Here is a 22,906-nt window from a genome sequence, read left to right as displayed (position 1 = left end):
GGCAGGAGGATCGAGAGTTCCAGCCCAGCCTGAGCAGTTTAGTGACTTAGCAAACCCTGTCTGAAAATAAAGAATAAACAGGGCTGTAAATGTGCTCAGTCAAAAAAGGCCTTGGGTTCAATCCCCAGTGCTGCCAAAAATCAAACAAACAAAAGAAGGAAGGGTGGGCCCTTGTCAGGGTCTCTGAGGGTGAGGGACAAGACAAAAGAGGACAGGGAGGATAGAGTTGGGCCTGGGGCACCTGCAGGTGTGGGACCTGAGCATGGGCGCTGCCCTGTAGACTGCACCCTCCCAGAGGCGCAGGCACCCTCCATGTGGCCATTGTTCACCTGGAGGCCAGCCCTGGCGCGGCAGCCCTCTTGCTCCTTGAAGTGCTGTAGGGAAAGTGGTCAGGCAGCTGTCCCTTCCTCTCTCTGGTGCTTTGGGCTTCCCTGAGCGGTTGCCTTGTACTTACCAAGACTGAGGGAGGGGATCAGCCCAGCACATTGGAGGCTTCTGAGACTGATTGCTTTGTTTTGTTCAAGTGCCATTGAGATCCGAGAGATGAGTATCTGGGTGTCGCCGGGCAATTTCAGCAAGGTTGCCCCTGGTCAGAGGCTACTGTACCGCAAGAGGGTGGTGGGGGTGGCAGAGGGACGGACAGGGTGACCGGGCAGATGGGGAGCCTTTCCTGGGATTGGTGACAGTGGGCAGCCAGAGCCTCGGGATGGCCTCTGTTTCCTGTCCATGGCATCTGGCCACCCATCGTATCGCCCACATGAGAAACCATCTATCCCAGATGGTCTTTTGTCATTGTTAAAAATATCCATAAAGTGTACCATTCCCAGGCACACAGTTCAGGGGCGCTGTGGGCAGCCACTGCCACTGTCTGCTCTGAGCTCTTTGCCTCCCAGACTGGGGCTCGCACGGGGACTACTCCGCTCCACGGCAGCTGGGGCTCCCAGGTGCGCTGTACCTTTCACCAAATCCTTTCCTTCACCTTGCAGCCAGCCGCAGCCAACCAACATGTCCATTTAAGTTTTGGTTTGGTTTGCTTTGTGTTGTGTGGTTTTTTTGTTTGTTTGTTTTTTGTTTTTTTTTTTGCAGTCCTGGAAATTAAACACAGGGCCTTTCTAGGGTCTTCGTAAGTCACTAAGGTGTCCAGGCTGGGCTAGAATTTGGGATTGTTCTGCCTCAGCCTCCCAGAGGGTTGGTATCACAGGTGTGTACCACCGTGCCCCAACTCTTCTGTTTCTTTTTTTAAAAAAGTCTCACAGCAAGACTTTCCCCAGACTGCTTATTTGCATTATTTACAAGTGCTAGCGGTCTGAATCCTGGTAGGAAAGGACTTTAAAATCCTTTTAAAAGCACACCTCTTAAGTGAATGTGGAGGTGAAAGTGCCCAGCCCCGGGCCACATCTGTGATTCCCGCTCCCAGAAGGACCCTCTCCACCTCGGCCCAGCACACTGGCGTCCCAGCGTCCACCTCCGTGGATTTCTGTTCCTTTCTCAGAATCATCTTCCTAATGGAAAGTGTCAGAAATCAACACACACCCCATCCAAGACCCTTCACAGCAGCCGCGCCTCTTAGGGTGCCTCTTAGAGCAAGGGGTCTTCCTCACCCAGGGGGTGTTAGTGACCCGGACCCCAGAGGTCACTGCCCATCCCTTTCCTCTGCTGGGTTTGGGGCCCTGGTCTCTTTTTGTCCCCTTCTGGATCGAGGCTGTACACGGACTTCCGGTCTGCCCCCACCATGCTTAAATGCTGTGACAAAAGTCCCTCAGCTGCTAACTGAATTTTACTGCCCTTTCTGCTTAAACATGAAAGCTGACACCCCTGGGTTCCTGCTTCTCCACATGGGAGACCCTGCGCACAGATAAGAGGTCGACAGAGCAGATCCTGGGCCTGCGAGGCGGGGCACCTGGCCAACCTCGGGGAAAGCAGGACCCGTCCCGTTTCGTGTGAGGCCCCTGGTGCGGTGGACGCAGGCGCTCAGGGCGGAGTCTGGGATGGGCTGTGCTGTGCAGCGGGCACTGGTAAACCCTGCGGCTGGCTCAGTTTTTATTTCAGAGAAAACGGTGCTGATGAATAGGCCATTGGGGATAAATTGGCGGGACTGAGGATGCAATTTACGTAACAATTAAACCAGTTTAGTGTATCCTGTAACATGCTGAAACCTGGCTTCTCCCTGAGCAATTACTCAGGGTTATTAATGTGTTTTATGACCCAGTTTCCCCAAACGGGCAATTTCTCCTCAGTGCCATTAAAGTCTGTTCAGAGACAGGTATCTGAGGCAGCGGGAGATGGCTGGAGAGCCAGCTGCAGCCTGCGGAGTGTGCTTCTTGCTGTCTCGATGTCCCCTGTTGAAGAGTAACGTGCTGTTCTTTCTTACAGCGTTGGGGATTGAACCCAGGGCCTTCACACCGAGCTGTACCCCTGGCCCTTCTTTATTTTTAATTTTGAGTGAGACAGGATCGTAATAAGTTTCTGTTGCCCAAGCTGGGCTCCAATTTGGGATCCTCCTGCCTCAGCCTCCAGAGTGGTAGGATTAGAAGAGTGGGCTACTTCACCTGGGCCTGTTCTGATTTATGTGCATGGTACTAGGACTTGCCGCTGAATCTGTTTCTCACATGTTTCTGAGTCCTCTTCCCAGCCAGATCTGTGGGCTTTCCGGCAGTGAACGGAATGTGCCCTTGAAGGGCCAGGCTTAAACCAAGTCAGAGGCTTTTTTCCAGTTCTGTTTGTGCTGATAGTAGGCTGCTCTGTTTTATTTGGGGTTTTATCTGGGCTGGTGTGGAGGTCTCTAAGGCAGGTCCCGGTGGCTTTGTAAACAGCTCCGGCCTTCAGCTGCTCTGCTCCACCCTGATGAGGGACTGGAAGCCTTTTATGCAGTTTTTCCCTGGCTGTGTTTGGAGGAATCAGCTGCAGGCAGGTTGGGCAGGTCTGGGAAAGAGCACTCCGCTGGCAGACAGGGTAAAGCTCCTACCAGACCCTGAAGACCAGGAGACGCAGCCTGGCGTGGTGACACGCGTGGAATCCTGGCACTCTGGGAGGTGGAAGTAGGAGGATCCCAAGGTCAAGTCCAGCTTGGGTAACTTAGCAACTTACCAAGACCCTGTCAAAAAAAAAAAAAAAAATCTCAAAAAGGAGGAGGGGTTGGAGGATGTAGCTCAGTTCTTGTGCAGGTACTGGATTCAATTCCAGTACTGCCCCCAAAGCGGGGGGTGATTACTGTAACTTGACCTTGCTTTTATCAAAACTCAGTTTGTATGTTCACTGTGAATTTTACGAGTAGAATAGCTCAGAGATAGCCACGGTTGATACTCTGGTGTAATGAAACATAGCAGTTTGTCCTCAAGGTATAAATTACTTGACCTGGGAAGGAGTTCCCCCAACAACTCAGTGGGTGCTGGTGCCGTCCTTGGGTCCCCAGCCCACTGGTGATGGTGTTCTTGCTGCTGCTTCTCTTGGGAGCGACTGGCAGGGGGCAGGAAGGGGCAGTGGAAAGGCTGGGAGAGGGTGATCACCGCTGGGAGCCCGGTGGGGCTGTGGCCGTGCACCCTGAGCTGCCCCGCCTCCTCGTCCCTCCTGCTCAATCACCTGGAGAGCCCCAACCTGCCTGTCACAGGCAGAGCCTAGAGCCCCTCCCCAGTTTTGCCAGGTCTCCCCTGTGGATCAGCCTCTGCAGCTCATGGTCAACCTTGTCTTCTCTGAGGAGTTGTCTTTGTTTCTGTCCTCAGTCTGTTCAGGGCCTGATACTTCTGTGCGTCCTCTTCATTGGTCACCAGAAGGCTCACAGTGGACAGGCCACCTTCGAGCAGGTCCCTCTGGCTGTCGCCATCCTATGCCATGACCTAGTGTGGGCAGACTCTCCCTGTGCACGTGGGCCTGCTCTGCAGTCCCGAGGACACAGGCGTGAGTGAGCTTCAGGCAGGCTCCTGCAGGGTGCGAGAGCCGAGGTCAGAATTGTAAACTTGTGTTGCCACACCACAATACATTGTAACTTACCGATTGAAAGAAGTCAGGTTGCCAGCCAGGCCGTTGGTTTGAACTTGTGCACTGTGAAACCCCACAATGCACTTTTTTTTTTCTTTTAACTGTACTGCCAAAAAAAAAATGGCTAAGAAAACTCCATTTCTCTGTTTCCATATATGAGGAGTCAGAGGGTTGGAGCTTAGGTGGAGTCTGTCCTTGGCTGTCCTGATGACTTTTTGGCAGTCAGCTTCTCTCCCCCAAGCCTCAGTTTCCTCATCTGAGAACCTCGCAGATGGCCGCTTCCTTTCTGAGCTCAGGGGAGCCACAGAAAGTGCCCAGAGCGAGTTCCCTTCCTGGGATCCATAGGCTTCCATGTCTGCTGGTTTGAAAAAGACTCACGTGGCATCAGATATCACGGCATGAGTCCATGTTTCCATAGGCACTGGAATTAGGAGTAAGAGTACTGTGAGCCAGGCCTGGTCATGTACGCCTGTCGTCCAAGCTGTCTGGGAGGCTGAGGCAGGAGGATCACAAGTTGGAGTCCATCCTGAGAATCTTAGTTATCCTGAGATCTTACCTGAAAAATAAAACTTTAAAAAGGGATGGGGACGTAGTTCCATTAGGAGCGGCGGCGTTCGATCTAGACTGCCCCTCTCTAGCAGGCTCTCTGCCTGGACCCCAGCGCCTTCCACCTGGTGGTGGCAGAGGTAAAGGGGCTGTTTTGGGTCCCATTTTCTTATCTGCCATCAAGGAGCAAACGTTCCAAGGAGCAACAAGCTGATGTGCCTGTGTCCCCTGCTTCCTTGGGGAAGATGCCAGTCGCTCATGAGGTTGGGCGGCTGGCCTCTGGCTCCTGAATTCCTTACTGTGGTCTGGAAAATGGCTGTGGCTGTGTGCATTTGAATGGGATCTGTTATCTTCAGGGTGGGGCACTTGATCTGTTCGTGCTTCAGATCCATTTATGATGAAACATTGCGCAAATACCCAGGATTATTCACACAGCAGGGTCTATGCAGATGAAATGCCTAGGAGTGGAGGGGTGGTGGTGAATGTTTCTGTCTATTCTGATAGTTTCCAGCAGGAAAACATTTTATTTTATTTTATTTTTTATTATTTATTTGTTTGAGATATAGTCCAGGCTGGCCTTGAACTCGCTGCCATCCTCCTGCCTCAGCCTCCCAAGTGCTGGGATTCCAGGCATGTGCCACCATGCCCAGTGTAAAACATTTAATTTTGTACTCCTACCTGTGTGACTTCTGCTGAACTTCATACGCTTTTGTTCAGAAAATGTGGGCAGAGCCAGGTGTGGTGGAACATGCCTATAATTGTACACTTTTGGAAGGCTGAGGCGCACAGTCTGAGCACAGCCTGGGCAGCTTATCGAGATCCTGTCTCAAGAAAGGGGCTGGGGATGTAGATCAATGCAAAGCCTTGGGCTCAATCCCCAGTTCCCCCAAAATATCTGTATGCAGTATAGGAAGAAACTGCTGGCCAGAGTTCCTGAGGAGCACAGCCACTCCATGTTTCTTTGATGTAAACTTCATACCCAGAGCTCATAGCAAGTAGCTCTGGTTCAGGTGATTGTTTTTTTTTTTTTTTTTTCCAGTACCGGGAATCAAACTCATGACCTTGCACTTACCAGGCAGGCACTGTGCCGCTGAGCTAAATCCCTAACCCCTGGTTGAGGTGATTTATCCAGGTGACTTGCTAGCCTAAAACATAGTCCTCTTCTTGCCCTTCTAATTTACCAGTTGTATCATGAATTAATTGGTTGACAAAGTTTGTACCTATTGGCCGCCCACTGTATAATTCTAGAGAGCAAACAGCGTTTCCTTCATGTAATTATTGCAGCAGGGTGGAGTGCCATCCCCCTGGCTTGGGGTAGCAGAGGAGGAATTAGGGCCACTCCTTCCTCTCCTCCTGGGATAGCCATGAGACGCCAGCTCCCCAAAGAGGGGACCCCATGGCCTCTGTCCTTCCTCCTGGCTCCTGCTCACCTGTGAGGCTGTTCTCCCTGTTTTTGAGCAGGGAGAAGTAGCTGTGTGGCCCCGGACCTTGTCCCTGTCGTGAGACATTGCAGGGGTGTTATGCCGTGTCCCCAGATGTCCCCCCAATCCTCATGCGGTCATAGGTGGGGCTTTTCCAGAGGTGGCTGGATCTAGAGTGCGTGATTGATTCATGGTGCAGAGCTGGGATTAAGGGAGCTGGGGTCGTGAGTACTAAAGCAGTCCACTGATTGTTCTGCCCCCGCCCTAATCCTGGTAGCCTGACTACACTATACGGGGCAGAAAGCAACTTGTGTCCTCTCCTCTCGTGCTTGCTTTGCTGTCCTCTGCCAAGCGGCCCTGCCTTGGAGCCAGCAGATATGGGTGGAAAGCTACACAAACTGTGGGCTAAATAAACCCTTCCCTCTTTCCCTTGGAGTGTTGGGTGTTTTGCCTCAGCAGCGAGAGAAAGGTAACTAAGGGGTGTGAGGACCATCTGTGCCTGCCGACATGGTGGCTTGGAGAGCAAAGGCCGAGGGCTAGAGGCAGAACTCAGCCGCTCCTGCCGTCCCCTGTACAGAACGGCTGTTTCCTTAGTTTTGTTTTGCAAGGCGAGTCTTAGGAATAGTGACTATTTGCTGAGCAGGTGATACTCTGCAGTGCAAAACCTAAAGGTGTCTGGGAAGAACCCTCTCCCGCTGTCCCTCCCAGGCAGCCAGCTTCTGGCCCAGGAATGTGTAAAACCCAGTTCTTTTTCAACCTGTGGTGCCATGACTGGCCCCGGTCCCCGGGTGTGCAGGAGTGAGTGTGCTGGGGTGTCCCTGGGGAATTGTGTTGGGACCATCACCCGTGTCTCTGTGTCCCGGTGCAGGACAAAAGCCACAGCAGGCACAGATTCTACAGAGGTGTAGAGGGCGTCCTCTCTGCTCGGACAAGGCAGGATTAGCGACCAAAAGTATGGTGAACGTTTAGTCATTACAGTAAAAGGCAGGTCACAATTAACCCTTCTCACTCTACTCCCACGTCCTTCCGACACACATACCCATTGTCCTTGCCGCTTCCGGAAGCAGTTCTGGAAGTCTGCTTTCAGGTCTTTTTGAGGTGTGATCAAAAATACAGTGAAGGGCACTGCCGAGTGCCATCCAACAGAAAGGCAGTCTCAGAAAAACACGATGCTGTGTCCTCATCCACCTTATTTACCAAATCTGGCACTCTGTGAACCCTGGCTCTTCCTCAAAGTCAAAATGACTATGAAAGTGAAATGTTTTGAATTGATTCAGGACATTAAGGCAGTGGCAACAATGCAGCTAAAGCCATTCGGGAGAGAAGACTTGTGGGGCACAGGGGTGCGTGCCTGTACTCTCACCACTTGGAGGCTGAGGCAGGAGGATCACCACTACTTCAAGGCCAGCCTGGGCTACATAGTGAGTTCAAGAGGACTCGCAGAACTGCTTTAGAAAGTAGCAAAGACAATGGGATAAATGTGTCCAAAGCTAGAGGGAGGATTTTGAGGCTTCATGGCAATGTGTCTTACTCTAATACATTCTTTAAAAACGTAAGCACTCACTCTCCATTTCAATTAGGCCTCGCATGTGCAGAGTGAGTGTGGCATGTGCAGTCCTTCCTTCCCAGAAGGGACCAAGCTGATGGCTTTGGTTGCTGGCCAGGTACCTCTAATAATGTCAGTGGGATCGGGCATGAGTGTCCTGGGCTCCGGGGACAGCAAGTGGGACCACTGCACACCCCTCCCAAAGGATGGGCCAGGCTGGGGCCTCCTCCAGGTGCCACAGAGGTGAGAAGCCTGGTGCCGTCCGCAGTCTGCTTCGGACCTGAGCAGGGCGAGCCTTGAGGGAGGGAAGATGGATGTGTTTTGAAATCCCCTGCTGTTGTGAAATTTGAAACGTTGCAAGGTCTCAGCTGTCCCCTTTGTCCCTCGTTGTGACCAGTCTGCTGGAGCTGGATCTTGCCAAAACACATTATTAAGTCAAACTGGTGACAGTGACTGTACCACAGAGTGCCGTAGGTCAGTTGGGCGTGGCGGCACACACCTGTAATGCCAGCACTCTGGGAGGCCGAGGCAGGAGGATGATAAATTTGAGCCCCTACTGGGCCACTTAGCGATTTAGCATGACCTTGTCTCAAAATTAAAAATAAGAAAAGGGTTGGAAATGTAGCTGTGTGAAGGCCCTGCATTCAGTCTCCGGTACCATAGGCAAAAAAAGGTGTCTGTATTTGTGATTGGCTCTTTGAATTGCAGGAGGTGTAGGAGACAGTACAAGCAAACAGTCCTTCCAGCATTGGCCACAGGTAGGAGGGACCAGACTCCACCATCAGCCCCCGCACCTGGCATTGTAGCTTAAGGGCCAGAAACACAGGATGGGGTGCGTCTCTGCAGAGCGCTTAGAAAGGGCTCCGCAGAGCAGGAAGCCGTATGGGGCTGACGGTGTGCAGCGCTCTGGCTGAGCCCGGGAGCATTGCAGCGCAGGGCTGTGCTGGGAAGGCCCCAGACACCAGGGCTCCATCCCATCTGTCTCTTCCAAGGGGACAAGAGGAGGAGGGATGGGCATCTCCATGAAAGCCCACTGTGTGTCCACTGGGAGAAGAAGGGGCACTGTGTAAACAGGGCTGTGGCCAGGGGCCTGCTTCTTGGGCACCCCAGCAAGTACTCACCGGCCTTGGAGAGGAGCCAGGGCCCTCATCATGTAGACCAGGCACTGGCTTCCCACGGAGCAAACCAGATGTGACAAATTCGCATTTTATAAACTATTTGAAGCTGGTTTCTTTCTTTCTTTCTTTCTTTCTTTCTTTCTTTCTTCCTTCCTTCCTTCCTTCCTTCCTTCCTTCCTTCCTTTCTTTCCTTTCTTTCCTTTCTTTCCTTTCTTTCCTTTCTTTCCTTTCTTTCCTTTCTTTCCTTTCTTTCCTTTCTTTCCTTTCTTTCCTTTCTTTCTTTCTTTCTGCCTGTTTTGAGACGGGGTCTGGCTGTGCAGTTCAGGCTGGCCTTGCACTTACTTTGTAGCCCAGGCTGGTCTCGAACTCACAATGATCCACTATGCCTGGCCTAAAGCTGATTTCCTGAATTTCCTTTTTTTATAGAATTGAAACCAGACATCGGTCTGTGCCTGGTGTTGTGGTACAGCACCTGTCTGACGGGGATGACTGGCGGCTCCCTGCATCCACACCTGTCCCCAGCCCCCTCTGGAAGGAGCTGCGCGCACCGTGCATTCTGACCACGTCCCTACTGGCGTGGGTATAGTTGTGCTCGTGCTTGTCCCTGTTCCATGTAGAAGTGAGTTCATACAGAAGTGTCAGCTCCACCTATGGACGGTGCTCAGTGTCATGGAGCTGGGGGCTGTCGTGTCTGATGATCCACTCTCCCAGAGGGCAGCAGAGGAGGCAGCGAGCCTCCTCACAGGCGCCCATGGGCGCTCCGGCTCCGCGTGTTCTCTCCTTCCATGCGATACGTGAGTCCTGAGACAAAGGGCATGGCGGCTCCTGCGCTCGCCGAGTCCAGCCTGCCGTGGGGCTGTCATCACAGTGCTGTTTCCCAGCACAGTGGATTTTCTTCATACGCAGGGCAGGGTTGGGAACCCAGGCCCTCACGCATGCTAGGCAGGTGCTCCGCCGCTTGTCTCCATAGCTCTGCTGCTGTGTCTCCAGAACTGCAGGGTCTTACTGCGTTGCACTCAAACTTGTGATGCTCCTGCCTCAGCCTCCTAAGTGTGAGATTATAGGTGTGCATCACCACGGTCAGCTTCAGGCACACATTTTATTGTGAAATAATCAGATTCACAGGAAGTTGCGAATGTGCTTCAGAGAGCTCCCTGTCTGTGTCAGTCACTTTTCTCCTGGACCCAGAACGGTGAGCTTGAGCTGTGTGCAGTGCTCTGTTGACTGCCTAAGTGTGGGCCTGGGTGTGGCCACCTTAGGCAGGGCACAGAGCCCCCCACTGCGAAGGGAGCCACGACTACCCCAGCCCTGTCCTAACGCTGGTCGCCCACAGCCTGCTCCCTGTGGCAGTGAGGATGTCATTTGGAGCTGGTGCTGTGGGCGGAGTCATACTACCTCTGCAGCATAGCCCGACCCGCTGCCAGGGCTGGAGCTGCAGCTGGAGAGCAGTGCTTCCTTTCCACGCCCCGCAGCCCCAGTAGCATGCCACTGGGCGGGCAGCATCTCACCTGTTGGACTTCACAGCTGCAGTTCTAACGGGTCTCACGTGAAGCCGCTATGAACAGCCACACAGCCACATGCAGGCCCTGAGCACACCCGGCCTCCCTTCCCCAGGGTAAACGCACCAGCGTGCCTCTCCCCAGCCAGCGCCTCAGTGTACATTTCATCTTTGAAGGAATTGCAGAGTGGCCATGGGACTTAACCCACCCACCAGTGAGCCAGAGACACAATCCCACTCCTCGCTGACATTTGGTATTGTGGCTCTTGTCTTACCCGGGGGTGTTCAGGCCCATTCTGTCACCCACTGAGGGGCTTGCGGGTGGGACACAGTCTCACAGTGCTCCCAAGGGCGGTGTGCAGAGGAGGCGAGGAGGGAGAGCTGAGAGGGCCCTCGCCCTGCGTCTTCAAGGTGGGTAACAGTTGCTTCCTTGCAGAGGACAGGCCCTCGCTCCCAGCGACGTGGGCTGGCCCTGCGGGGACACAGTGGCTTGTCCAGCAGCCTCTCCTGGGCCTGTCCTCTGCTCCCAACAGTGGTTTCTGCACCATGCTTGACAAACAAGGCCTGGGGTTTGAAGTTGTCAGAACCCAGAACACAAGCAGAGGAGTCTTATTCCCGCTGTTTCCGTCTTTTCTCTCTCTGTGGTTTGACTGCAGCTGTGTCCCGAAGTCTTCTCTTTCCACTTTCTGATTTATACGGAGCAACGACCTTGCGCCATCTCTCTGATCTTCAACACGTGTAGTTACCTCTTTCAAGGGGACATTTGGTTGGACAGTAGACATAGTGTGTGTGTGTGTGTGTGTGTGTGTGTGTAACCTGGTATCTGTGTGTATGTAGCAGATACTAGTGATTAGTGGATATTAATATTAGCAGGTATTAGCATTTTTTTTTTCTTCTATTTGAGACAAGGTCTCGCTATGCAGTTCAGGCTGGTCTTGAGCTCACTTTGTAGCCCAGGCTGGTCTCGAACTTGCAACGATCCTCCTGCCTCAGCCTCCCGTGTACTGGTATTACAGGCGTGCACCACCATGCCCAGCTTAATGATTATTTCTGACAGTCCCTCCAGAATTTTTAAACTTATCCTAGTACTGATTTCGTGTTAATGAAATTTAGGCGACAGACGACTTTGCACATCATTCTGCAGCGCAGTGCTTCTACCTTGGTGCTGAGGGCTGAGTGCTAGTGGTGCCTGAGGCCCCACCTTTCTCCCTCACCACAGCGGTGCCCCCCGGGCAGGCTGCCGAGTAGTGTCATCGCTCTGTTCCTGGGACTCCAGGTGCCACCACTGGGCGCCTGGGAAGGCACTGAGTCTCATCCTTGCCTGCGGCATGCGGTCCAGTTCTCCGGTGGATTGAATCCACTACACACAGTGCTAACCCGGAATCAGGATAGTTGCTCATTGGAGGTTCCAGAGGGCGAAAGTTTTTGTTTTTGTTTCTCTTTTAAGGGGGCGGGTACTGGGAATCGAACTCAGGACCTTGCACTTGCCAGGCAGGGGCTGCACTGCTGAGCTAAATCCCTGATCCCTTGTTTTTGTTTTTGTTTTTGTTTTCCAAACTGTAAAGCTTGGGGGCTCTGTTTACCTGGTCATCCCCCACCGCCCTCCGGTTTATTTTAAATCTGGTAAATCTCCATGAAAGGACAAGACTGTCCCTGCAAGGGGCAGCCTCTCCCCTCTACCTCGCCATGTTTCCACTGCTGTTAGGGTGCCCTGAGTCCTGGTCCAGGTCCCCACAAGGGTCTTCCTTCCTCCCAACCTCGTGCTGAGTTGGGGAGGGTCCCTTCCCGCAAGAGGCAGGCCGGGCTTTCTCCCAGGGCGGGTGGGCAGCCAGGTATGCCTGTTGGCACCTGGCCATGGATCTGTTACAGGTCTCAGAGGTCCTGCGCATGCCCCAGAACCAGCTCCAAGTGCAGAATCTGCCCAGTCCCAGCCGCCTGGGTCCCCTGGCCTCTGAGTGAGCCCTCCGAAGTTAGCACAGGCCCCCTGGGTAAAGCTGTTGGAGTGTCCCTCGCACCATGTAGCTGGACTCAGCAGCACGTGCTCACCGGAATTCATCCCAAGAGGGCGGCAGAATGGCGTCCAGGGGCACCTGCTTCTGTGATCCTGAGTCTGTCCCCGCTCTGCAGTAGGACTGTCCTGTTCTTCAGCAGGGGCTGACTTCGTTTTGTTGGTGTCTTGGTCTTGCGCATCTGGCTGCCCGGCCAGGAACGGTCCTCAGGTGTGTCAGTGTCACCTTCGGGTGGCCCTGGCTCTCCACCCCCTGGGCGCCTCTCAGTGACCCTCAGTGAGCACCCTCCAGATGTGACTGGTGTCTGTGGCCGTGCTGTGCTGCTCCTCAGCCCTGTGACGGGTGCCCACAGCCAGTAGGCACCTTGGCTCATCTGAGGGGTGTTCTGGCAGGACGTATTAAATATTTATTTAATAGAAGATACATTGGGTTAAAAACCATCTAAGATTGTCATAATTCTTTGTTTCGGGATTTTATATGTAAAAGCGTCACGCATAGCCGTTTCCTGGAGTCCTGTTTTTCCATAATACCCCACAATGGCAGAGCCTCTGGCACCTAAATATTCCCATGCCCCACTTGAGGCCACTGGGGAAGAGGCTCCCCGGCAAAGCCGCCCAGCTACACGTGGGGCCCTGCAGGTGCTCTGACTGCAGGCTGTGTGCTGGCCGTCTCACAGGTCCGTCCCCTCTTGTCTGGCCTGTGGCCGCAGGAGTTGGGCCCTACGCAGCCCTGGGCCAGGTTGATGCTTCCCTGAGGTCAGAAGCCATGCAGCAGCCGGGATAGCTGGGCACAGTGACACATCCCTGTAGTCCCAGCAGTCTTGGAGACTGAGGCAGGAAGTTCCAAGTTTGAGCCGAGCCTGAGTAACTGGGTGGTTTAAAGAGACCCTGTCTCAAAATTTAAAAACTAAAAAAGACGTGGGGATGTAGTTCATTACAAAGACCCAGGGTTCAATCCTGGTATTAAAAAGAAAACTTTCTCCAACCAGGACCTTACGCCAATGAAAACATTACAAGGACAGGTGTGAGTGGTGGACCCCAGGTGCACACTGGGTGGGCCTGGGTGTCCTGTGCGCTAGCTCCTCCTCCCACTCCTTTTGGCGGGACCTATCCCAGGAGGGATTTGGAAGAATAGTTAGGAGTGCATTTCTTTTTTGTTGTTGTTGTTTTATTTTTTATGAGGAGCTGATTTTAAAATAGCTGTTAATGACCAAGATCACGAAGATGCTTACTGTTAACCCCCACTGGGAAACTCCGGTACGGGAGGCTGCCCTGGTCACACCACCCACAGGTGCCCACGTCTTTGTCTTAGAAAACATTGTGTTGTTTTTCTGAATGCTCACTCCACCCGCGCATATCACCTAGAGTCTTGGGTTTTGACCTAGAAACCTCCCTGGAGATGATCTCCAAGCCTCCCATCTGATGGTGAGGAGACCAGAGGCTGGGATGGGGTCCTGTCCACTCTCCTGTAGTGGTCCCCACGGCTACAGCACTCCCCACATCACCCTAGGAAGACTCAGGCCTGGAGATTGGATGGCCCAGGGTGGGGCCCCTGGGGCCCGCAGCCCTGTTCGTCTTCGTGCCCAGACCCTGTTCTTAGAACCAGTCCACCTGTCACCTTGGACGTGGGCCAGAAGCCACATCCTCTTTCCAGCTGGCCGGGATGGGGCTGTTGTGTCGGGGCCTTGTGTGAACACAGGCCTTCCCTGCACAGCGCCAGAACCCTGACCATGTGATGGAGTGGGAGGAACAGACGCCAAGGCAGAGCACTTAGAAACCGTCTCCGTGTTGCTGGCTCTACTGTCCTGTCCGATAGTGTTCTCACAGCGAGCGTGGCACACACTGGCCTCTTTTCCTTCAGTCCCACCACTCACAAGTGATCCTCACCTGCCCAGCTTGGCTCCCCAGCTCAGATGTGCAGCCATGCTCCTGATCCAGAGCACTTCCCGTCTTCTGCAGCTTGGGGACACCCAGCCCCTTCTCGGACACCAGTGTGGGTGGATGTGGCTCTGTGACTTGCAAAAGCTGACAGGCATCCAGGATGACAGCCAAGGGCTGCAGACAGCATCTTAGGACCACCAGTGTTGGGCCTTTAGCACCAGAATACCAGGGGAAGAAACTTCTATCAGGTGCAGGGAGACCAAGGAGAACCAGAGTGCCCCTTTAGATTGGGCTTAGCCGCAGAGCTTGAAGGCTCCCTTAACCTATTTCTGGTTTGCCCCAGGACACCTGCAAATGAGTCCTAACCTCCCCCCACCACCAAAGCTTGCCACTTTTATTATTTTAGTATCACTTTGTATCACTTTATTACTATTTTAGTATCATTATTAGAAACAGAGACAGTTTTGTTTAGAAACAACTCCAAGAAGAGTTTTTATACTTCATTTGCACATTGAAAGCCAGTCAGTAGGCCTGGGGATTTAGCTCAGCGGCACAGTACCTGCCTGGCAAGCGCAAGGTTGAGAGTTCGATTCCTGGTACCGGAAAAAAAAAAGAAAGCCAGTCAGATTTGCTTGAGCCTTGAAGAGTGTGTTTATGTGAACTTAAGTGAGCTGCATTTTTTTTTTTCTCTAAATGGGAAATGGGTAGAAGAGCTTTGGGCTCTGCTCCAGTTGTGTGTAGGAGACCATAATCTCCAGCTGGGTCAGTCACCTGCTGGGATATCCAGCCCCGTATATTGAGACTTGGTCTCAATAAGTCACTAAATAGCCCAAGCTGGGATCAAACCTTTGACCCTCCTGCCCCAGCCTCCCAGAATGCATTACCAAGCTGGGTGTGGTGGTGCACAACTATAATCCCAGCACTTGGGAGGCTGAGGCAGGAGGATCGTTGCAAGTTCGAGACCAGCCTGGGCTACAAAGTAAGCTCAAGGTCAGCCTGAACTGCATAGCAAGACCTTGTCTCAAAAAGACAAAAAAAAAAAAAAAAAAAAAAAAAAAAAAAAAAAAAAAAGAAAGAAAGAAAAAGAAAACAGAGTGCATCACCAGTCCACACCAGTTCATACCAGGTCACAGCCATGTATCACATGTCCCAGCTTTGACTTAAGTTTTATTTTTTAAAAACCTGACTTGTAAGAGCAGGAGACTCTTGGAGTAAATGGGGCATTCTGCTCACCTCGAGTACATGCAAGGCTTGAGGAGATCTGCGACCACATTGCTATGGACTGGGATGCAGCTCGGAGCAGACGAAGCTGTCCGCAGGTCCCAGCAGCTTTGCTGCAAAAGCCGGACGTGCCTCAAGTGCAGGACTTTCTCAAGACCCTGAAGTGTGTCACATGTCGTCACTGGACTTATGCGCCCCTTTCACTCAAGCAGTCTTCGCAGGCAGCCGGGATGGCCGTACTCTTACGTGGGCAGCCTGATTTCATTTGTTTCGTTTTTGTCTTGTTCTTTTCCTGGCATGCAGTTAGCCAGTTGTTGATTTGTGATTTTCCTGTGCGGAAATGAGGTGATGTGCAGGGTAGGCTTGTCTCAGAGATGGAGCCTTGGACAGTATTTGCCGTCCTCTGAGCACCCCACGCCGCCTTGTGTCAGACGCCTCTGCAGCTGCAGGGTTGGGTCTCCTTGCATATGGCCAGGTCCAGTGGGAAAAGTGGGCTTAAGGTCCCAAAGCCCAGAGTTAAGTGGGAAGCCAGTGTTAAGCTCTGGGTTCGTGATTCTGCTCTCTAGGACTCCTTCCTACAGGCGTTTTCAGGTGGCATCACTAACTTCGTCACGTAGCATTTGCTTTCACTGTCCAGGTAGTGGGAGTGACTCTGTCTTCAGCATCTCTGCATAAATACTATGCCCATTTGTTTAGTTTTTGTGTGCAGCAATGGACTTGGCCATGGTGTCACTGCAGCTGCTTTGTGGACAGCAAGTAGCCATGCCTGTCAGGGAGCTGTGAGGAAGACGGACCACATTGCGCCTGGGGTATTTATACCTCTTCTGTCCCTTGCAGTCAGCACAGCTGCTGTCTGGGTGCGGCAAAGCTGTGTGGGAAGCGTGCTAGAAGAGGCACGGAATGGGTCCAGCCCAGCCCCTGCATGAGCCACAGTGAGCTCAGGGTTTTGTCCCTCCAGCCCTTGGTGACTGGGAGCTGCCCCTCTTGGAACCCCATGTCCTTCCCCCGCTTCCCCATGCCTGACTCTCTCTCGTCCCTCTGCAGGTGTACCTTCCGGTTCCCCAGCACGGCCATCAAGATCCAGTTCACATCCCTGTACCATAAAGAAGAGGCTCCAGCGTCTCCCCTCCGGCCGCTCTACCCCCAGATCTCCCCGCTAAAGATCCACATTCCGGAGCCGGATCTCCGGAGCCTGGTCAGCCCCATCCCCTCCCCGACTGGCACCATCAGGTAAGTGGCTGCCTGCCGAGCCGGAGCCCTCGTGGGTGCATCCTCTGTACATGAACATTTATCACCCGCTTCCCCACCTGGCCAGGCTGAAGTTTCAGATTCAGAGCCTATTAACACAAGCGCAGGAATCACACATGCACACACACACCTTAAAAACATTTTAAAGTAATATTTGAGATATTCTTTATTTTTGAGAAGCTAGGGATTGAACCCTGGGCTTTGCACTAGGGTACATCCCCAACCCCTTTTTAAAACTTTGAGATAAGGTATATTTAAGCTGCTGAGTTGCCCACGCTGGCTCAAGCTTATGATTTTCCTGCCTCAGCCTCCCAGAAGAATTATAGATGTGTGCCACCACTCTTGATCATCACAGCCACTTTTAAATGAAATGGGCTTTTCTGTCATGTGTGCGCCCATGTGTGTCCATGCAGGTGGCCCCGAGAACTGCGCTGCTGCCGAGGCAGGGTGGTGCCATCCTCCAGCCCCATAGTTGAGTCCCCTCCTGTGGGTAGCACACTCTATAGTCCCCGCAGGTGACGCCTCCCAAGCTCTGCGCATGGACTCATGTCTTGGTTCACCTTTGTGTATTGCTACAAGGATGGCTCCTGTACCCAGTTTGGCTGTGTGCAAGGTCATAGTTTCTTTTGGTTTTCCTGTGTGGACCTGTGTACACCTGTGTGCACCTGTGTGTGCATAGGAGCGACTGTGTTTGAGCCGTGAGGAGCCGGCTTCCTCTCGCCAGAGACTCCAAGAGGTTGAAAGGTCAGGAGCAACCTGAGAGACAGCCCAGCCAGGGCTCAGGTCCGGGGCTGAGTGTGGCCCTGGCCATGGGTGGTTGGTGCTATCTTTTGTGGCCAGGCAAGGCAGTCTTATAGGTCATCTTACCTGTCTACAAAGCCGCCACTAACCTCATAGTTCCCTGTGATGATCAGGGGATGAATAATTTGTGGAGCATCTGATCCGTGCTGGCCCTCTGCACAACGCTGCCGCTATGTTAGTGACTATTTTTCTTCTTTCTTCCCTCCCTCCCTCCTTTCCTTGCTTCCTCTTTTCCTCCTTCCTTTGCTCCCTTCCTCTCTCTCCCTCCCTCCCTCTTCACTGGGAATTAAACCCAGGTCCTTTGCACTGAACTACATCCCTAGTCCTTTATTATTTTGAGACAGGGTCTCACTAAGTTGCCAGGCTGGGCTGAAACTTGAGTTCCTCCTGCCTCAGCCTTCTAGTGTGCTAGGGTTACTGGCGTGTGCCATCCTACCCAACCCCTGCATTATTTCTTAGTCTTCACAGCTTTATGAGAGTCTGGTTCTCTAAACCTCATTTCAGATCCCTGGAGTAGCCCTGACCTAAATCCAAGCTCTGTGTGTGATGGGGTGTCTTCCAGACATCTGGTGTGGGGGTGATCCCAGCAGCTCCCGCCCACCCCAGCTCAGTGTGGCAGTACCTGGCGATGCCCCTACGTTCACTTCTGCATGTGTTGTTCACACACAGCTAAAAAATGACGTGTGATACAAGGAGGCAGCCACTGTGGATGATAGTTTAACCCAGAAGGGGAAGGCAGATCACCGTCCTCTGTCTGTGCAGACTCAGCCTGCATGTTCGTGGTAGCACTATTTATAATATCCCCGCAGCAGAGATACTGCGGACGTGTGTCGGTTGACGAGGGGTGGAAGTGTGGCCCATCCACAGGACACAGGAAGATGCGAGCGACTCAACGCCGGTCCAGGTGGATGGGCCAGGAAAATGCAGTTCCCGTTAGAGGAGCCAACGTGGAGGCCATGCAGTGTGTGGCCCTTTCGGCAGCCTGGCCAGACGGGAGGCAGGTTCGAGCCAGGGACGGGAGGAGGAAGGTGGTGGCCATTCGCGTGTACAGGGTGGGCTTGTGAGGATGTTCTGGAGTCGGACAGCGGTGGCGGTCACACCACCTAGCAAATACAGTGAACACCACTGAGTTGTACACACCGTGGGTGAACGTGTTGTGGGTGACGTATATCTCAGTAAAGCCGAAAAGCCTCACATGTCCGTAAGGCTTCATGCAGTGTTCCCTGAAGCAGCCGCTGGAATGAAAGCCAGGCCATGTCTCGAGATGCCAGGAGCTGGGCTGGCCGCCGCCCGTTTCTTCAGTGCCCCGGGCAGCAAAGCCCTTCCCTGCCCAGTAGGAGCCGAGCCAGGCGCCGCTGAGGGGCTGGGTTCTGGGCTGGGCCTCCACCTCCACCTCCACCCTACCGGTGATCCAGACAGCCCAGGAGAAGCGGGTTCAGAAAGGGAAGTGTTTGGGCCTTTGGGAAATAGGAATGTTTCCCAGCCACAGCCCAGAGGAGAACAGCCGCTGGTGGAGAAGGTGTTGGAGCTGAGCTGTGGGGTGAAGGGTGCTTCATCTGGGTTGCAGACGCCCGAAGTCCTGCTTAGTGACCCCAGAGTCCAGGGTGCTGCTTTTCCTGCAGGAGCTGGGGGCTGGTCCCTGTGCCCCCTCATGGTGCTCACTGCCCGGTCCTTCTTTTTGAGGCTGCCCCACGTGGGGACTGGGTTCCTGGTCACCTGGTGAAAGCAGTGGCTTCGACCTGGTACTCTCTCGGGTCTGGGCCTTTCATGCGGTGTTACAGCCAAGGCCATCTGTTGACATCCGTTTATCTTAGGCCTGGGAATTCAATTGAGTGCTTAGAAACCTCACAGCCCTTGAGGTTTTGCTGGCCAAGGCACTTTTCAGTTTGAGTATCTTTGCAGGGTGGGGCCGACATGTTTACAAACATGCCCTGCCCTGCCCTTCCTCTCCCAGTGGAGGGGCGGCTGTTGGGAGGGCGCTGGGCCAGCTCTGCCACTTGCCTAATTTGGTGTGCCTTCGCCTCGCCTGTCCCCATTGGCCGCCGCATCCCGAGGCTGGGGGAGGTCCTGGTAGGCTCCTCCCTAGAGTGGCAGCTCCGCAGCTGGTCCCAGCATTGGCTGTCACCTGCTGGAACCTTTCCAGGAGCTGCAGCCCAGCACTGTGTCCCCTCCCCCCACCCTGGTTTCACTGTGCTGGCTGGGCAGCCGCTGGTTCCCAGGCTGAGGTGTTCCGCCTGTGTGTGTGTGTGTGTGTGTGTGTGTGTGTGTGTGTGTGTGTGTGTTTTCCGGTTTTTGCCTTGCTCTGAGTACTCCACCCACCAAATGAATGAGCTCTCTTTGAAATACATGCTTCGGCCTTCACCAGCACTGTGACCTTTCTTCGTGTAAAGAAGTGTCTTAGGAAAGAGTGAATCAGTTAATCATTTTCTAGGTCTGACAAAAACAGCCACCGGTCTAATCTGTGCTCTTCAGAGCTGGAGTTTTCAAAAACCACTGGCGTCACACAGAAGAGGCACCGCAGGACAGGGCGTGTGGGGGAGTCTTGCCTAATTTTTCCAGCATGGAGATCAGAAATGAATGAAAGTAGCTTGTGAAATTTGGCAGAAGTTAGCAGTACATTATGTAAAATACAGAGAGTGGAGTCTAAGACCCCTTTTAACCACGACCCTTAAGCACAGCCCCGCTGTATTTTGCTAGATGACTCAGCCCTGACTCAGCTCTTAGAGCTTTGTGTTGCTGGGCATCTTCTGAGTTCAGAGGTTCCTGGGTCCATGTTAGAAGTTCTGTGGTCCCCTCTCCTTCTTTGGTTTCACTTTGCATGATTTCCGTGGCCAGCAATCAAGCGGACTCCGTAAACGTTCAGTGGAAAATTCCAGCAGTGAACAGTTCTCAGCTTTAAACTGTACTCCATTCAGAATAGTGTGATGAAATCTCACTCCAGCGCAGGGCAGGAAACATCCCTTTGTCCTTCAGCTCCTCACCACGTGCTCTGCCCTCCCCAGCCCTCGTCACTCAGTAGCCGCTGGGTTATCAGATCTGTAGCTGTGCGCAGTGCTAGCGTTTCCGGTGGCTCTCATTTCACTTAACAGTGGCCCCAGAGCACCAGATTTCAGTGCTAGAGATTTGGGTGCCAAGACAAGCAGCAAAGCACTGCCTCTGAGTAAAAGGGTGCAACTGCATCTTAGGTTTGTGTAGGAAAAAAGCAGTGGCTGTAGGGTCAGTACTGAGGGTTAGGCATCCACTGACGAGCTCAGATCTGATCCCCAAGGGTAAGGGGACTCCTGTGCTCAATTTTCATGCAAACTTTGGTGCTTTCCCCAGGGTGGCTTGTCCACGTTCTTAGCATGACTGCAAGACAAGTATGTGCACAAGTTCAGTCACCCTAGCAGGGGGAGCAGGTCAGATCTTGCCAGTCTAGGAGCCTTGGACGTTGTGGGATGAGGATCACTGACATTCCAGCTTTGTGTTTCCACCCACACCTGCTGGCCTTGTCAGTTCTGGCTCACCTTGTCCACCTTCTCTTCTGAAAACTTGGGGAAGCAAGCCAGAAATAGTGGTACATACCTGTATGCCTAGTACTTGAGGAAGCTGAGGCAGGAGGATCTCAAGTTCAAGCCTGGCCTGAGGAATTTAGCAACTTGGCAAGACTTTGTCTCAACTCTGGAAGATAAAAGTCCACCATCACCCCGACGCCGAAAGGTGGGGACCCTTTATGTTCCTTTTATTTTTCCCTGCTGCCTAAATCTGTTCCATGGTATTGGGGCTCTAAAATGTTGAGGGTATCATGTGCAACATGGCAGGGTCATCCCCAGTTCTCCTGCGACTGTGTCAGGAGCCCAAAGGCTCCTGTTTGCTCAGCCGAATCTGCGTGGTGTCACCCAATCTGTGTGCTTCCTTGTGGGCTCGTGTATACCACAGCAGCCCAGCCTGGGTTGGCCCCTGCGGGGCAGGGAGCTGACAGGGGCTGCAGAGGCTCCAGAGCAGCTCCTGCCCCGGAGTCTGCAGGATTGTGGGGCCACACCCCAGCCCAAGCATCCACACGGGCCTTCAGCGTCACGTGCCAACCAGCTCACCAGTGTCCTTTTCTAGGACATTATGCGTTTCTGAGGCTTGTCCAGCTTTTAAAGTAGGTTCCTGGGATTTTATAACGTTAAAGTTTTCTCAAGGGAGCACAGACATTCTTGGACAAGATCTTAAAAAGTTGCCTCTGAAGCTGTTCTTTCCCTGTTCCTTTCTTTGTAGAAGTGCTGTGTATGTATTGTAGAATTCAGCTATTTCAGTGAAAATCCTCCAAGGAACACTGCACAGAGATAATCCCTATCTCACCTCTGGCTTTGTCTTCTGGCCTTTGCCCGAATATTTCTGAGGCACAGTCGTATGCAACGGTGCCTCAGTGTCTTGGGTTTATATATGATACTTGGATTTCCTGTTGGAAGTTAAGGATTTAGTGTTTCCTCCCCGCCCGTCATTCCTGTAAAATTACATCATTTTGATTCAGTCAGTATCAGCATTTTCTTTATTGTAACCTCGTGGTAATGGTCATGCCCAGCCATTTCCTTCCTTGTACTTTGGCCTGTTTTCTTCCTTCCCGGGACTCCCCGATTCCTCTTTCTGTTGGGTTGGCTGTCTGTGCCTGCTGCAGCCCATCCTGCTCCAGCTGGGCGGGCATGCGTCTCATCGAGAGGCTGTCCTGTCTCTGCAGCCTGCCGTCTGTGCTCCTCGGACCACGGGCTCGTCCTCCCTGCCATCTGGGAATTCCCGGGAGGCTCAGGGTGTCCATCCTAACTCTGGTGGCTTCCTCTGTCCTGGTTTGCTCCTTTGTTTAATTGGGCGCATGCTTCATGCACTTCCCAGGAAAGGGTACTGGAGAGGTAACCCCCCAAAAATCTTGCATGCCCGAAAATTATTGTCACATTCTCATTCCCACTGAATGGATAGTTTTTCTAGATAGACCTAGGTTGGACACTTCCCCACCCCACACCCCCTTTAAAAATTTTAAGTCTTTTTCTGGCTTCAAAAGTTGCTGTTAAGAAGTTGGACACTTTCTGATTCCTGACACTTTCTCCCCAGCACTCTAAGGGGTACCTGATGTCCCTGGTGTGTGGCAGTGCTACCGTGATGGGCCTGGAGGTTCCATCGTCTTCCTGCCCGTGAGCTCTTCCCGGTGTCCTCACCCCTTCTCTGGTGTCCGGGTGACCAGTGGCTTCCTGAGTGTCCTCGAGTTCCCCCGCCTCATCTTCCTTTCACCCCATGTCCCGCTTTATGGGGGCTCTCCTGTCCCGCCCGTCACACTCTGTTGAATTTTGTTTTCTTCTATTACTTGTTTTTATTTTTAATTGGAAAGAGCATTTTCTTCTCTCCTTGTATGCTTTTAATAGCGTTCTTACCCCCTCAGGGATGCATCATCTCTCCCTCTCTGGGGATCTGAGCTGTGCGTTGTTTTGTTCCCTGGCGTGGTGGCCTTATCTGTGCCCCTCTGTTCCTTGTTTTGCTCTGTGGGGTCCCTGCCTGGCCCTTGCTCACTGCATGGCTGGTCATTGGGCATAAGAATGAAACAGCTAGGCCTGGGGCTGGGGCCAGGCCCTGAATGTCTTCCTCTGGCGAGATCCGAGGGTGCTGTGGGGCCGCGTGGGGCACTGAGGA

General features: G+C 53.0%; 1 protein-coding gene across 1 annotated transcript in view; it reads left to right on the top strand.

Moving 5' to 3' along the window:
• The window catches only part of Foxk1 (forkhead box K1), a gene marked incomplete at its 5' end in the record, with an annotated part of 55,946 nt that overhangs the window by 16,681 nt on the left and 16,359 nt on the right, over positions 1–22,906 (top strand). The window contains 1 exon segment of the mRNA XM_005397856.2: positions 16,259–16,444. Coding sequence (XP_005397913.1) covers positions 16,259–16,444 — 186 coding nt within the window.

This window comes from Chinchilla lanigera, unplaced genomic scaffold (assembly GCF_000276665.1).
Source record: "Chinchilla lanigera isolate Chin_1 unplaced genomic scaffold, ChiLan1.0 scaffold00059, whole genome shotgun sequence".
NCBI classification, from domain to species: Eukaryota; Metazoa; Chordata; class Mammalia; order Rodentia; family Chinchillidae; genus Chinchilla; species Chinchilla lanigera.
This window is presented reverse-complemented; position numbering and strand designations above follow the sequence as displayed.